Raw genomic sequence first — 16,010 nt, 5'->3', positions numbered from 1 at the left:
ACATTGGCAAAGGAGTAACTATTTTCTCTTTGCTTTTTTTCCCCTCAGTTTGCCTTGTATTTGAGAAAAACAGATTTTGTCGACCACGTGGATTCAGTGGAGGTAATAGAATAACACACACAGTATATTATTTGCTTCTCAGTTGTAGTTGGAGTTGGTATTTTAATGCATTCACTGTTGATGGTACAATGCACATAATTTTATTTACCACTATGCAAACTACAACCTAAGACTATTTTTTTCCATTTCAACATTTGTGCACCATACTTGTGTCTTTCACTATGGAAGTGAAGACTTGGATGCTAACACTTGGTCCTTCAGATAATAAACAGGTGTGTCTGCCAACAGGTGGGGACTCTATTATATCACCATTGAAAGAATTACTGATGGAGAAAGTCGAAGTATAAGGACACCTATCTTCCTTTTCAGTCAGAAGTCATGTTGTCCTATTCGGTATATACCAGCAGCGGTGGCGGTGGTTGCCACCAGGCCTACAGCAGCCTTTGGAAATGAAACAAACTCCCAATTTCTATCTTCCAAGTGATATTACACTCTGCAATAGCCCTAGACGTATGCAGTAGGTGGCAACAAGCTATTTAAATTTAATATCACGTGATCCAAATTGCCTTCATTCACCCCACCATCCAGCAGGTGTCAGTGTTCAGCAGGTGGCAAGCAGGTCTATGAGATATTACAGTCAAAACAAATCTTCTTTTTTAATTTATCTGCTCCATCAAAGTTCTATCACTTATTGTTTTTGACTGATTGTCTAAACAAGCTGGCTGGGATGGATAAAATCAGTGATTCATCAACATTTTTTGCTGTACTAAACCCTATTTTTCAGTTTATAAAAAAACAACCGTGAATTGCTCTACCCTTGTTATTCACGCGGCGACCTCGTGGTGGTGCTGTTTCACTTGTGTATGTTGAGGACAACAATAGCTGGCTGGGCCGACATATGACGCGCTACTTGCTTTTTTTTTTTAATTTCTTTCTGGTCTAGACATCACATCATTAGCCAAGCTAGCTAGTTAGCAGCTGCTTATTTTTTGACAAAATGTCAACTACGACCGGCGGCGGAGAGTTCGGCAACCCTCTACGAAAGTTCAAGCTTGTCTTTCTGGGTGAACAAAGCGGTAAGACGGGGACAGGCTGTCTGGAGCTTGTGTTAATTTTAGTCGGATGTGAGGAATTTGTGGAAAGAAGTGGCCACTTTGGCCAACTAGCTTGCTGCTAGCAGGGTGAAGTTAGCCACAAGAAAAAAAAGAAGACACGTTCATGGCGCAGTGTCTTCAAGTGTCTGTCAGAAATAAAGGTTTTACGCCATATATTTTTTTTCTTATTCGTAAAAACAATTTGCTAAGATAGTGAAACGTAGTTTGTGTTGTGAGCGCAACGTTAATGTTAGCTAATAAAGAGCTAACATTAGTGGTTAGCCAGATATGGAAAGCCCAGTTAATTTTTTTCCCCCTGCAGATTAGATGCACACAGTTTAAACGTGAAGTCACTTGGTTTATTGTGCATCACAGCAGTCTAACAACGTTAGCTGTTAGTTCGCCAAAAAACTGTAGCTAGTTAGCTAGCTTTAGCGATGCTATACTGGAATTCTAAACCAGTGCAAAAGGTTAATTTTGGCGTCAATGGGTCGTTTGTTGGCCTAACGTAAAACGTGATTGTAAAATCGTTTGATTGCAATGGGGGAGTTTGTTTTGTTTTTTGTTTTTCCCTGCTACGCTACCTGGTAGGCTCGTTGTGTTAGATAGCTGTTAACTGCTGGCAGAGCCACGTCGACCATGGTCCGGACCAGTCGGCCTTTTAACCCAAACTAATCAATCAGTCAACCGAAACTGACGAAACGCCCATTTATGATCGTGATTGCATAGTTTAATTGTGTTATGAACAAAGACTGATAAGTCGTGCAATTTCTCCTTTTTTTTTTCCACGTAACATTTCAGGCTCCACCCATACTGCCAGCTCAGCGTGTGGGTTCAGGAGTCCACATTGCATCAATCTACAACCCCTGGCAAAAATTATGGAATCACCGGCCTCGGGGGATGTTCATTCAGTTGTTTAATTTTGTAGAAAAAAAGCAGATCACAGACATGACACAAAACTAAAGTCATTTCAAATGGCAACTTTCTGGCTTTAAGAAACACTATAAGAAATCAGCAAAAAAAAAAAAAATTGTGGCAGTCAGTAACGGTTACTTTTTTAGACCAAGCAGAGGGAAAAAATATGGAATCACTCAATTCTGAGGAATAAATTATGGAATCACCCTGTAAATTTTCATCCCCAAAACTAACACCTGCATCAAATCAGATCTGCTCATTAGTCAAAATCAAATCAAATCAATTTTATTTATATAGCACCAAATCACAACAAACAGTTGCCCCAAGGCGCTTTATATTGCAAAGCAAGGCCATACAATAATTATGTAAAACCCCAACGGTCAAAACGACCCCCTGTGAGCAAGCACTTGGCTACAGTGGGAAGGAAAAACTCCCTTTTAACAGGAAGAAACCTCCAGCAGAACCAGGCTCAGGGAGGGGCAGTCTTCTGCTGGGACTGGTTGGGGCTGAGGGAGAGAACCAGGAAAAAGACATGCTGTGGAGGGGAGCAGAGATCGATCACTAATGATTAAATGCAGAGTGGTGCATACAGAGCAAAAAGAGAAAGAAACAGTGCATCATGGGAACCCCCCAGCAGTCTACGTCTATAGCAGCATAACTAAGGGATGGTTCAGGGTCACCTGATCCAGCCCTAACTATAAGCTTTAGCAAAAAGGAAAGTTTTAAGCCTAATCTTAAAAGTAGAGAGGGTGTCTGTCTCCCTGATCTGAATTGGGAGCTGGTTCCACAGGAGAGGAGCCTGAAAGCTGAAGGCTCTGCCTCCCATTCTACTCTTACAAACCCTAGGAACTACAAGTAAGCCTGCAGTCTGAGAGCGAAGCGCTCTATTGGGGTGATATGGTACTACGAGGTCCCTAAGATAAGATGGGACCTGATTATTCAAAACCTTATAAGTAAGAAGAAGAATTTTAAATTCTATTCTAGAATTAACAGGAAGCCCATGAAGAGAGGCCAATATGGGTGAGATATGCTCTCTCCTTCTAGTCCCCGTCAGTACTCTAGCTGCAGCATTTTGAATTAACTGAAGGCTTTTTAGGGAACTTTTAGGACAACCTGATAATAATGAATTACAATAGTCCAGCCTAGAGGAAATAAATGCATGAATTAGTTTTTCAGCATCACTCTGAGACAAGACCTTTCTGATTTTAGAGATATTGCGTAAATGCAAAAAAGCAGTCCTACATATTTGTTTAATATGCGCTTTGAATGACATATCCTGATCAAAAATGACTCCAAGATTTCTCACAGTATTACTAGAGGTCAGGGTAATGCCATCCAGAGTAAGGATCTGGTTAGACACCATGTTTCTAAGATTTGTGGGGCCAAGTACAATAACTTCAGTTTTATCTGAGTTTAAAAGCAGGAAATTAGAGGTCATCCATGTCTTTATGTCTGTAAGACAATCCTGCAGTTTAGCTAATTGGTGTGTGTCCTCTGGCTTCATGGATAGATAAAGCTGGGTATCATCTGCGTAACAATGAAAATTTAAGCAATACCGTCTAATAATACTGCCTAAGGGAAGCATGTATAAAGTGAATAAAATTGGTCCTAGCACAGAACCTTGTGGAACTCCATAATTAACTTTAGTCTGTGAAGAAGATTCCCCATTTACATGAACAAATTGTAATCTATTAGACAAATATGATTCAAACCACCGCAGCGCAGTGCCTTTAATACCTATGGCATGCTCTAATCTCTGTAATAAAATTTTATGGTCAACAGTATCAAAAGCAGCACTGAGGTCTAACAGAACAAGCACAGAGATGAGTCCACTGTCCGAGGCCATAAGAAGATCATTTGTAACCTTCACTAATGCTGTTTCTGTACTATGATGAATTCTAAAACCTGACTGAAACTCTTCAAATAGACCATTCCTCTGCAGATGATCAGTTAGCTGTTTTACAACTACCCTTTCAAGAATTTTTGAGAGAAAAGGAAGGTTGGAGATTGGCCTATAATTAGCTAAGATAGCTGGGTCAAGTGATGGCTTTTTAAGTAATGGTTTAATTACTGCCACCTTAAAAGCCTGTGGTACATAGCCAACTAACAAAGATAGATTGATCATATTTAAGATCGAAGCATTAAATAATGGTAGGGCTTCCTTGAGCAGCCTGGTAGGAATGGGGTCTAATAAACATGTTGATGGTTTGGATGAAGTAACTAATGAAAATAACTCAGACAGAACAATCGGAGAGAAAGAGTCTAACCAAATACCGGCATCACTGAAAGCAGCCAAAGATAACGATACGTCTTTGGGATGGTTATGAGTAATTTTTTTCTCTAATAGTTAAAATTTTGTTAGCAAAGAAAGTCATGAAGTCATTACTAGTTAAAGTTAATGGAATACTCAGCTCAATAGAGCTCTGACTCTTTGTCAGCCTGGCTACAGTGCTGAAAAGAAACCTGGGGTTGTTCTTATTTTCTTCAATTAGTGATGAGTAGAAAGATGTCCTAGCTTTACGGAGGGCTTTTTTATAGAGCAACAGACTCTTTTTCCAGGCTAAGTGAAGATCTTCTAAATTAGTGAGACGCCATTTCCTCTCCAACTTACGGGTTATCTGCTTTAAGCTACGAGTTTGTGAGTTATACCACGGAGTCAGGCACTTCTGATTTAAAGCTCTCTTTTTTAGAGGAGCTACAGCATCCAAAGTTGTCTTCAATGAGGATGTAAAACTATTGACGAGATACTCTATCTCACTTACAGAGTTTAGGTAGCTACTCTGCACTGTGTTGGTATATGGCATTAGAGAACATAAAGAAGGAATCATATCCTTAAACCTAGTTACAGCGCTTTCTGAAAGACTTCTAGTGTAATGAAACTTATTCCCCACTGCTGGGTAGTCCATCAGAGTAAATGTAAATGTTATTAAGAAATGATCAGACAGAAGGGAGTTTTCAGGGAATACTGTTAAGTCTTCTATTTCCATACCATAAGTCAGAACAAGATCTAAGATATGATTAAAGTGGTGGGTGGACTCATTTATTTTTTGAGCAAAGCCAATAGAGTCTAATAATAGATTAAATGCAGTGTTGAGGCTGTCATTCTCAGCATCTGTGTGGATGTTAAAATCGCCCACTATAATTATCTTATCTGAGCTAAGCACTAAGTCAGACAAAAGGTCTGAAAATTCACAGAGAAACTCACAGTAACGACCAGGTGGACGATAGATAATAACAAATAAAACTGGTTTTTGGGACTTCCAATTTGGATGGACAAGACTAAGAGTCAAGCTTTCAAATGAATTAAAGCTCTGTCTGAGTTTTTGATTAATTAATAAGCTGGAATGGAAGATTGCTGCTAATCCTCCGCCCCGGCCCGTGCTACGAGCATTCTGACAGTTAGTGTGACTCGGGGGTGTTGACTCATTTAAACTAACATATTCATCCTGCTGTAACCAGGTTTCTGTAAGGCAGAATAAATCAATATGTTGATCAATTATTATATCATTTACCAACAGGGACTTAGAAGAGAGAGACCTAATGTTTAATAGACCACATTTAACTGTTTTAGTCTGTGGTGCAGTTGAAGGTGCTATATTATTTTTTCTTTTTGAATTTTTATGCTTAAATAGATTTTTGCTGGTTATTGGTAGTCTGGGAGCAGGCACCGTCTCTACGGGGATGGGGTAATGAGGGGATGGCAGGGGGAGAGAAGCTGCAGAGAGGTGTGTAAGACTACAACTCTGCTTCCTGGTCCCAACCCTGGATAGTCACGGTTTGGAGGATTTAAGAAAATTGGCCAGATTTCTAGAAATGAGAGCTGCTCCATCCAAAGTGGGATGGATGCCGTCTCTCCTAACAAGACCAGGTTTTCCCCAGAAGCTTTGCCAATTATCTATGAAGCCCACCTCATTTTTTGGACACCACTCAGACAGCCAGCAATTCAAGGAGAACATGCGGCTAAACATGTCACTCCCGGTCTGATTGGGGAGGGGCCCAGAGAAAACTACAGAGTCCGACATTGTTTTTGCAAAGTTACACACCGATTTAATGTTAATTTTAGTGACCTCCGATTGGCGTAACCGGGTGTCATTACTGCCGACGTGAATTACAATCTTACCAAATTTACGCTTAGCCTTAGCCAGCAGTTTCAAATTTCCTTCAATGTCGCCTGCTCTGGCCCCCGGAAGACAATTGACTATGGTTGCTGGTGTCGCTAACTTCACATTTCGCAAAACAGAGTCGCCAATAACCAGAGTTTGATCCTCGGCAGGTGTGTCGTCGAGTGGGGAAAAACGGTTAAGAGATGTGAACGGTTGGCGGTGTACACGGGGCTTCTGTTTAGGGCTACGCTTCCTCCTCACAGTCACCCAGTCGGCCTGCTTTCCCGGCTGCTCGGGATCTGCCAGGGGGTAACTAACGGCGGCTAAGCTACCTTGGTCCGCACCGACTACAGGGGCCTGGCTAGCTGTACAATTTTCCACGGTGCGGAGCCGAGTCTCCAATTCGCCCAGCCTGGCCTCCAAAGCTACGAATAAGCTACACTTATTACAAGTACCATTACTGCTAAAGGAAGCCGAGGAATAACTAAACATTTCACACCCAGAGCAGAAAAGTGCGGGAGAGACAGGAGAAGCCGCCATGCTAAATCGGCTAAGAGCTAGTAGCTACGCTAAGCTAGCGGATTCCTAAAAACACGCAAAGTGAATAATGTGTAAATAATTTAGAGGTGATTCAGCAGAAGGAGTGCTTTAGTTAAGGCACGTAAAGATTACATTGGGAAACAAATCGTAATCTAGATAACTAGATCAATCTAACTGCGCAGATTAAACAGCTAACGGATACAGAAAAACACCGCTGTGCTCCGGAACAGGAAGTGATACAATACCGCAGTGAGAGCCAACCACCAGTAGAGGTCAATAGGTCAATAGATAAATATGATTCAAACCACCGCAGCGCAGTGCCTTTAATACCTATGGCATGCTCTAATCTCTGTAATAAAATTTTATGGTCAACAGTATCAAAAGCAGCACTGAGGTCTAACAGAACAAGCACAGAGATGAGTCCACTGTCTGAGGCCATAAGAAGATCGTTTGTAACCTTCACTAATGCTGTTTCTGTACTATGATGAATTCTAAAACCTGACTGAAACTCTTCAAATAGACCATTCCTCTGCAGATGATCAGTTAGCTGTTTAACAACTACCCTTTCAAGAATTTTTGAGAGAAAAGGAAGGTTGGAGATTGGCCTATAATTAGCTAAGATAGCTGGGTCAAGTGATGGCTTTTTAAGTAATGGTTTAATTACTGCCACCTTAAAAGCCTGTGGTACATAGCCAACTAATAAAGATAGATTGATCATATTTAAGATCGAAGCATTAAATAATGGTAGGGCTTCCTTGAGCAGCCTGGTAGGAATGGGGTCTAATAGACATGTTGATGGTTTGGATGAAGTAACTAATGAAAATAACTCAGACAGAACAATCTGAGAGAAAGAGTCTAACCAAATACCGGCATCACTGAAAGCAGCCAAAGATAATGATACGTCTTTGGGATGGTTATGAGTAATTTTTTCTCTAATAGTTAAAATTTTATTAGCAGAGAAAGTCATGAAGTCATTACTAGTTAAAGGAATACTCGGCTCAATAGAGCTCTGACTCTTTGTCAGCCTGGCTACAGTGCTGAAAAGAAACCTGGGGTTGTTCTTATTTTCTTCAATTAGTGATGAGTAGTAAGATGTCCTAGCTTTACGGAGGGCTTTTTTATAGAGCAACAGACTCTTTTTCCAGGCTAAGTGAAGATCTTCTAAATTAGTGAGACGCCATTTCCTCTCCAACTTACGGGTTATCTGCTTTAAGCTGCGAGTTTGTGAGTTATACCACGGAGTCAGGCACTTCTGATTTAAAGCTCTCTTTTTCAGAGGAGCTACAGCATCCAAAGTTGTCTTCAATGAGGATGTAAAACTATTGACAAGATACTCTATCTCACTTACAGAGTTTAGGTAGCTACTCTGCACTGTGTTGGTATATGGCATTAGGGAACATAAAGAAGGAAACATATCCTTAAACCTAGTTACAGTGCTTTCTGAAAGACTTCTAGTGTAATGAAACTTATTCCCCACTGCTGGGTAGTCCATCAGAGTAAATGTAAATGTTATTAAGAAATGATCAGACAGAAGGGAGTTTTCAGGGAATACTGTTAAGTCTTCAATTTCCATACCATAAGTCAGAACAAGATCTAAGATATGATTAAAGTGGTGGGTGAACTCATTTACATTTTGAGCAAAGCCAGTTGAGTCTAATAATAGATTAAATGCAGTGTTGAGGCTGTCATTCTCAGCATCTGTGTGGATGTTAAAATCGCCCACTATAATTATCTTATCTGAGCTAAGCACTAAGTCAGACAAAAGTTCTGAAAATTCACAGAGAAACTCACAGTAACGACCAGGAGGACGATAGATAACAAATAAAACTGGTTTTTGGGACTTCCAATTTGGATGGACAAGACTAAGAGTCAAGCTTTCAAATGAATTAAAGCTCTGTCTGTGTTTTTTGATTAATTAATAAGCTGGAATGGAAGATTGCTGCTAATCCTCCGCCTCGGCCCGTGCTACGAGCGTTCTGGCAGTTAGTGTGACTCGGGGGTGTTGACTCATTTAAACTAACATATTCATCCTGCTGTAACCAGGTTTCTGTAAGGCAGAATAATTCAATATGTTGATCAGTTATTATATCATTTACTAACAGGGACTTAGAAGAGAGAGACCTAATGTTTAATAGACCACATTTAACTGTTTTAGTCTGTGGTGCAGTTGAAGGTGCTATATTATTTTTTCTTTTTGAATTTTTATGCTTAAATAGATTTTTGCTGGTTATTGGTAGTCTGGGAGCAGGCACCGTCTCTACGGGGATGGGGTAATGAGGGGATGGCAGGGGGAGAGAAGCTGCAGAGAGGTGTGTAAGACTACAACTCTGCTTCCTGGTCCCAACCCTGGATAGTCACGGTTTAGAGGATTTAAGAAAATTGGCCAGATTTCTAGAAATGAGAGCTGCTCCATCCAAAGTGGGATGGATGCCATCTCTCCTAACAAGACCAGGTTTTCCCCAGAAGCTTTGCCAATTATGAAGCCCACCTCATTTTTTTTTTTTTTTTTGTCTGCATCTAAAAAGGAGTGATCACACCTTGGAGAGCTGTTGCACTAAGTGGACTGACATGAATCATGGCTCCAACACGAGAGATATCAATTGAAACAAAGGAGAGGATTATCAAACTCTTAAAAGAGGGTAAATCATCACACAATGTTGCAAAAGATGTTGGTTGTTCACAGTCAGCTGTGTCTAAACTCTGGACCAAATACAAACAACATGGGAAGGTTGTTAAAGGCAAACATACTGGTAGACCAAGGAAGACATCAAAGCGTCAAGACAGAAAACTTAAAGCAATATGTCTCAAAAATCGAAAATGCACAACAAAACAAATGAGGAACAAATGGGAGGAAACTGGAGTCAACGTCTGTGACCGAACTGTAAGAAACCACCTAAAGGAAATGGGATTTACATACAGAAAAGCTAAACGAAAGCCATCATTAACACCTAAACAGAAAAAACAAGGTTACAATGGGCTAAGGAAAAGCAATCGTGGACTGTGGATGACTGGATGAAAGTCATATTCAGTGATGAATCTCAAATCTGCATTGGGCAAGGTGATGATGCTGGAACTTTTGTTTGGTGCCGTTCCAATGAGATTTATAAAGATGACTGCCTGAAGAGAACATGTATATTTCCACAGTCATTGATGATATGGGGCTGCATGTCAGGTAAAGGCACTGGGGAGATGGCTGTCATTACATCATCAATCAATGCACAAGTTTACGTTGATATTTTGGGCACTTTTCTTATCCCATCAATTGAAAGGATGTTTGGGGATGATGAAATCATTTCTCAAGATGATAATGCATCTTGCCATAGAGCAAAAACTGTGAAAACATTCCTTGCAAAAAGACACATAGGGTCAATGTCATGGCCTGCAAATAGTCCGGATTTTAATCCACTTGAAAATCTTTGGTGGACGTTGAAGAAAATGGTCCAGGACAAGGCTCCAACCTGCAAAGCTGATCTGGCAACAGCAATCGGAGAAAGTTGGAGCCAGATTGATGAAGAGTACTGTTTGTCACTCATTAAGTCCATGCCTCAGAGACTGCAAGCTGTTATAAAAGACAGAGGTGGTGCAACAAAATACTAGTAATGTGTTGGAGCGTTCTTCTGTTTTTCATGATTCCATAATTTTTTCCTCAGAATTGAGTGATTCCATATTTTTTTCCTTCTGCTTGGTCTAAAAAAGTAACCGTTACTGACTGCCACAAATTTTTTTCCTGATTTCTTATAGTGTTTCTTAAAGCCAGAATGTTGCCATTTGAAATGACTTTAGTTTTGTGTCATGTCTGTGATCTGCATTTTTTCTACAAAATTAAACTGAATGAACATCCTCCGAGGCTGGTGATTCCATAATTTTTGCCAGGGGTTGTAATAGCAGTTTACTCATCTCACGTCACTGAGTCACACTGGGTTTTCTTTGCTACAACCCTTGGCAAAATTATGGAATCACCGGCCTCGGAGGGTGTTCATTCAGTTGTTTAATTTTGTAGAAAAAAAGCAGATCACAGACATGACACAAAACTAAAGTCATTTCAAATGACAACTTTCTGGCTTTAAGAAACACTATAAGAAATCAAGAAAAAAAGATTGTGGCAGTCAGTAACGGTTACTTTTTTAGACCAAGCAGAGGAAAAAAATATGGAATCACTCAATTCTGAGGAAAAAATTATGGAGTCACCCTGTAAATTTTCATCCCCCAAACTAACACCTGCATCAAATCAGATCTACTCGTTGACACTGACCCTATGCCATGACATTGACCCTATGTGTCTTTTTACAAGGAATGTTTTCACAGTTTTTGCTCTATGGCAAGATGCATTGTCATCTTGAAACATCCTTTCAATTGTCCAAAATATCAATGTAAACTTGTGCATTTATTGATGATGTAATGACAGCCATCTCCCCAGTGCCTTTACCTGACATGCAGCCCCATATCATCAATGACTGTGGAAATTTACATGTTCTCTTCAGGCAGTCATCTTTATAAATCTCATTGGAACGGCACCAAACAAAAGTTCCAGCATGATCACCTTGCCCAATGCAGAGTCGAGATTCATCACTGAATATGACTTTCATCCATTCATCCACAGTACACGAATGCTTTTCCTTAGCCCATTGTAACCTTGTTTTTTTTCTTTTTATGTGTTAATGATGGCTTTCGTTTAGCTTTTCTGTATGTAAATCCCATTTCCTTTAGGCGGTTTCTTACAGTTCGGTCACAGACGTTGACTCCAGTTTCCTCCCATTCGTTCCTCATTTGTTGTGCATTTTTTGATTTTTGAGACATATTGTTTTAAGTTTTCTGTCTTGACGCTTTGTTGTCTTCCTTGGTCTACCGGTATGTTTGCCTTTAACAACCTTCCCATGTTGTTTGTATTTGGTCCAGAGTTTAGACACAGCTGACTGTGAATAACCAACATCTTTTGCAACATTGCATGATGATTTACTCTCTTTTAAGAGTTTGATAATCCTCTCCTTTGTTTCAATTGACATCTCTCGTGTTGGAGCCATGGTTCATGTCAGTCCACTTGGTGCAACAGCTCTCCAAGGTGTGTTCACTCCTTTTTAGATGCAGACTAACGAGCAGATCTGATATGATGCAGGTGTTAGTTTTGGGGATGAAAATTTACAGGGTGATTCCATAATTTTTTCCTCAGAATTGAGTGATTCCATATTTTTTTTCCTCTGCTTGGTCTAAAAAAAGTAACCGTTACTGACTGCCACAATCTTTTTTTCTTGATTTCTTATAGTGTTTCTTAAAGCTAGAAAGTTGCCATTTGAAATGACTTTAGTTTTGTGTCATGTCTGTGATCTGCTTTTTTTCTACAAAATTAAACAACTGAATGAACATCCTCAGAGGCTGGTGATTCCATAATTTTTGCCAGGGGTTGTAGAATAAAAACCTTACAGACCACAATGGAAATAAGTGTTTACAACTTATTGTATTAGCAGTCTTTTAATGGGCATTTTATATCTGTATTATCTATATTACTAAATACATGCAATCAATCAAATGTAGCATTTTGTTGTAAGGTCTTGGACAGTTTGAGAATGACTACTTTAATCTGAAAGCATCTGTCTGTCTCTACAGTTGGGAAGACATCGCTGATCACCAGGTTCATGTATGACAGTTTTGACAACACTTACCAGGTAATGTGAAAAATCTATCATTTTCTTTCTTTTTTTTTTTTTTTTTTTTTTTTCTTTTTTTTTTTTAAATCAGCTGAAGTTATACAAAAGGACTTTTTTTCCAGCACCAGTACATTTTGGTTCCTTAGTATTCAAAGAAAGGAATCACAATCTTGTATAACAGGGTAGCTTGGATAGGTCTAGAAGCATGCACTGGTGACTTTTGTTGCTGCCTCCATCGCAACACGGAACTACCTTGGGTCCTGGAAAGCAACCACCCAGATAGACAATCAGTCCAGCCCTACCTTTCTAAAATAAGTATGTTCCTGTCATGGCCAAGTGGCATGTGAGATAACATATGACATGCATATCTCACACGTTGGGCAGCACAGTGGGTTAGTGGTTAATTTTATTGTATTGTTACAAGTATTATTATTATTATTGCTTATCCTTGCACATGCTGTTTGATGCGCATTTTCCTCTACTCGCACCCACCTTGTGTGTTTTTTTTTTTTTAAGAGCTGACGTAACGTGAATTTCTCCACTGTGAGATCAATAAAGTCTTATCTTAGCATTGTTCCCTCACAGCAAGAAAGTCATGGGCTCGATTCCCACCTGTGGCCTTTCTGTGTGGAGTTTGCATGTTCTCCCCGTGTTTGTGTGGGTTTCCTCCGGGTACTCTGGTTTCCTACCACATTTAAAGACATGCGGGTTAGGTGAATTGGAAACTTGATAATTGTCCAGGTCTCCCTTGCAAAAGAGGTCTTGATCTCTATGGGACTAACCTGGATAAATAAAAGTTAAGTTCAGTTAAAATCTCAGAAGTGTGCTTGAAATTCCCATTGGCTGGAAATGACTTTTTGGGCAGCATGGTGGATAAGACACCCTCTCTACTTTTAAGATTAGGCTTAAAACTTTCCTTTTTGCTAAAGCTTATAGTTAGGGCTGGATCAGGTGACCCTGAACTATCCCTTAGTTATGCTGCTATAGACTTAGACTGCTGGGGGTTCCCATGATGCACTGAGTGTTTCTTTCTCTTTTTGCTCTGTATGCACCACTCTGCATTTAATCATTAGTGATTGATCTCTGCTCCCCTCCACAGCATGTCTTTTTCCTGGTTCTCTCCCTCAGCCCCAACCAGTCCCAGCAGAAGACTGCCCCTCCCTGAGCCTGGTTCTGCTGGAGGTTTCTTCCTGTTAAAAGGGAGTTTTTCCTTCCCACTGTCGCCAAGTGCTTGCTCACAGGGGGTCGTTTTGACTGTTGGGGTTACTGTAATTACTGTATGGCTTTGCCTTACAATATAAAGCGCCTTGGGGCAACTGTTTGTTGTGATTTGGCGCTATATAAATAAAATTGATTTGATTTGATAAGTGATTACCACTGGAGCTTCACGGTGAGAAGGTCTGGGGTTTGATTCCACCCATGCGCAGTTCGCGCAGTTCCTTTCTTTGTGAAGTTTGTACATTTTACCAAAGTCTGCATGGGTTTTCTCTGGGGACTCCGGTTTCCTCCCTCTATCGCAACGTATACGAGGTCTGTCCATAAAGTATAGGTCCTTTTTTTCAAAAACTATATGGATTTCATTCATATGTTTTTTTTACGTCGCACATGCTTGAACCCTTATGCGCATGCGTGAGTTTTTCCACACCTGTCGGTGACGTCATTCACCTGTGAGCACTCCTTGTGGGAGGAGTCGTCCAGCCCCTCGTCGGAATTCCTTTGTCTGAGAAGTTGCTGAGAGACTGGCACTTTGTTTGATCAAAATTTTTTCTAAACCTGTGAGACACATCGAAGTGGACACGGTTCAAAAAATTAAGCTGGTTTTCGGTGAAAATTTTAACGGCTGATGAGAGATTTTGAGGTGATACTGTCGCTTTAAAGACTTCCCACGGACTGAGACGTCGTGCAGCGCTCCCAGGCGCCGTCGTCAGCCTATTTCAAGGTGAAAACCTCCACATTTCAGGCTCTATTGATCCAGGACGTCGTGAGAGAACAGAGAAGTTTCAGAAGAACTCGGTTTCAGCATTTTATCCGGATGTTCCACTGTTAAAGGAGAATTTTTTAATGAAAGACGTGCGGACAGGTCCGCACGTCGGGACGCAGCCGGCGCGGTGCGGCGGCACAGGAAAAACACCTCCGTGTTGATAACCATTTGTAAAATCCAGGCGGCTTTTGATGGCTTTCAGTGGACTGAGTATATGAGAAATTGTTTAACAGCTGGACATGTTCCAACTTGTCCTTAAGGCTTCCAACGGAGGTGTTTTTCCTGTGGCGGAGCTTCGCAGCGGCTGCGAGCCAACGCTGCAATCCGCCCGCACGTCTTTCATTAAAAAAATCTCCTTTAACAGTGGAATATCCGGATAAAATGCTGAAACCGACTTCTTCTGAAACTTCTCTGTTCTCTCACGACGTCCTGGATCAATAGAGCCTGAAATGTGGAGGTTTTCAGCTTGAAACAGGCTGACGACGGCGCCTGAGAGCGCTGCACAACGTCTCGCTCCGTGGGAAGTCCTTAAAGCGACAGTATCACCTCAAAATCTCTCATCAGCCGTTAAAATTTTCACCGAAAACCATCTTAATTTTTCGAACCGTGTCCACTTCGATGTGTCTCACAGGTTTAGAAAAAATTTTGATCAAACAAAGCGCCAGTCTCTCAGCAACTTCTCAGACAAAGGAATTCCGACGAGGGGCTGGACGACTCCTCCCACAAGGAGTGCTCACAGGCGAATGACGTCACCGACAGGCATGGAAAAACTCGCGCACGAGGGTTCAAGCATGTCTGACGTAAAAACATATGAATGAAATCCATATAGTTTTTGAAAAAAATAAAAAGGACCTATACTTTATGGACAGACCTCGTAGTGGCCTTGTGTAGGTCTATAGTAGGTCCCCGGGCACCTGTCTATGGCTGCCCACTCCTCCTAGTGGTTGTGTTGTGTTTAACTACAATAAGGATGAGTTAGCTGTAGATGAAAAATTTTCATGTGCTGTAAGAGCCACGACATTAAAAGCCTTTCTTCTTCTAACAGGCAACAATTGGCATTGACTTCCTATCGAAAACCATGTACTTAGAAGACCGTACGGTAAGATGTGTCTATTTTATTAGTCTTTCCCTTATTTACATTTGTTTAGTATTAAATCACCGATCACATTGGGGTCAATTCCAAGCAAAGTTTGAGTTAACCATTTACAAATTCAGGATTTACAAGACTAAGTAATCTATGCAAAGCTACAGTTAGTATGAAGGACCTACTCTGATAACCAGTGATGTAAAATTCCCAGAAATGCGTTTTTCCACCCATGGCAAATTGCCCCACTCCCCTGTTTTCTGGAGCAGTTAGTGTCAGATTTCGGATATGTATTTGCCTGAACAATGTACTCTTTGTAAAACTGATTGGAACCGTGGATATAAAGTCTTGTGTTGTCACAGATTCATCCCAAATATCCAAGACTGAAAAATAAATGTAATGCACAGTCCCATTTATCGATATCCCCTGATCATACAGGCAGCAGCCTAGGAGAGGCATTGCTGCAGGTTTTACTATGAAGGCCATCATGTTCTGAAAACAACCACGTTGTGTTGAAAGTACAAAGCAAACCATGGATGGACACATTCTGCAGCGGTGAGATGACTTAGTGAGACAAGTCCATCAAGAATA

The 16,010-nt window shown here is 40.7% G+C and overlaps 1 protein-coding gene across 5 annotated transcripts in view; it reads left to right on the top strand.

Annotated features, from left to right (window-relative positions):
- The first annotated feature begins 924 nt into the window (after nt 1-924).
- The window catches only part of rab41 (RAB41, member RAS oncogene family), a 28,906-nt gene continuing 13,820 nt past the window's right edge, over nt 925-16,010 (top strand). Inside the window, exons 1-3 of one of the 5 annotated variants that reach the window (XR_004563596.1) lie at nt 925-1,136; nt 12,314-12,372; nt 15,381-15,434. Coding sequence is in view for 4 of the 5 variants with exons in the window: in XM_034181635.1 (XP_034037526.1) it covers nt 1,058-1,136; nt 12,314-12,372; nt 15,381-15,434 (192 nt within the window). In the remaining variant the exon portion in view is untranslated. The remainder of the gene's footprint in view (nt 1,137-12,313; nt 12,373-15,380; nt 15,435-16,010) is intronic. The other 4 variants (XM_034181635.1, XM_034181634.1, XM_034181633.1 and 1 more) reach the window with 4 other exon arrangements.

Source organism: Thalassophryne amazonica, chromosome 11, assembly GCF_902500255.1.
Source record: "Thalassophryne amazonica chromosome 11, fThaAma1.1, whole genome shotgun sequence".
Lineage (NCBI taxonomy): Eukaryota > Metazoa > Chordata > Actinopteri > Batrachoidiformes > Batrachoididae > Thalassophryne > Thalassophryne amazonica.
Note: the sequence above shows the minus strand (reverse complement) of the source record. Positions and strands in the feature narration are given on the sequence as shown.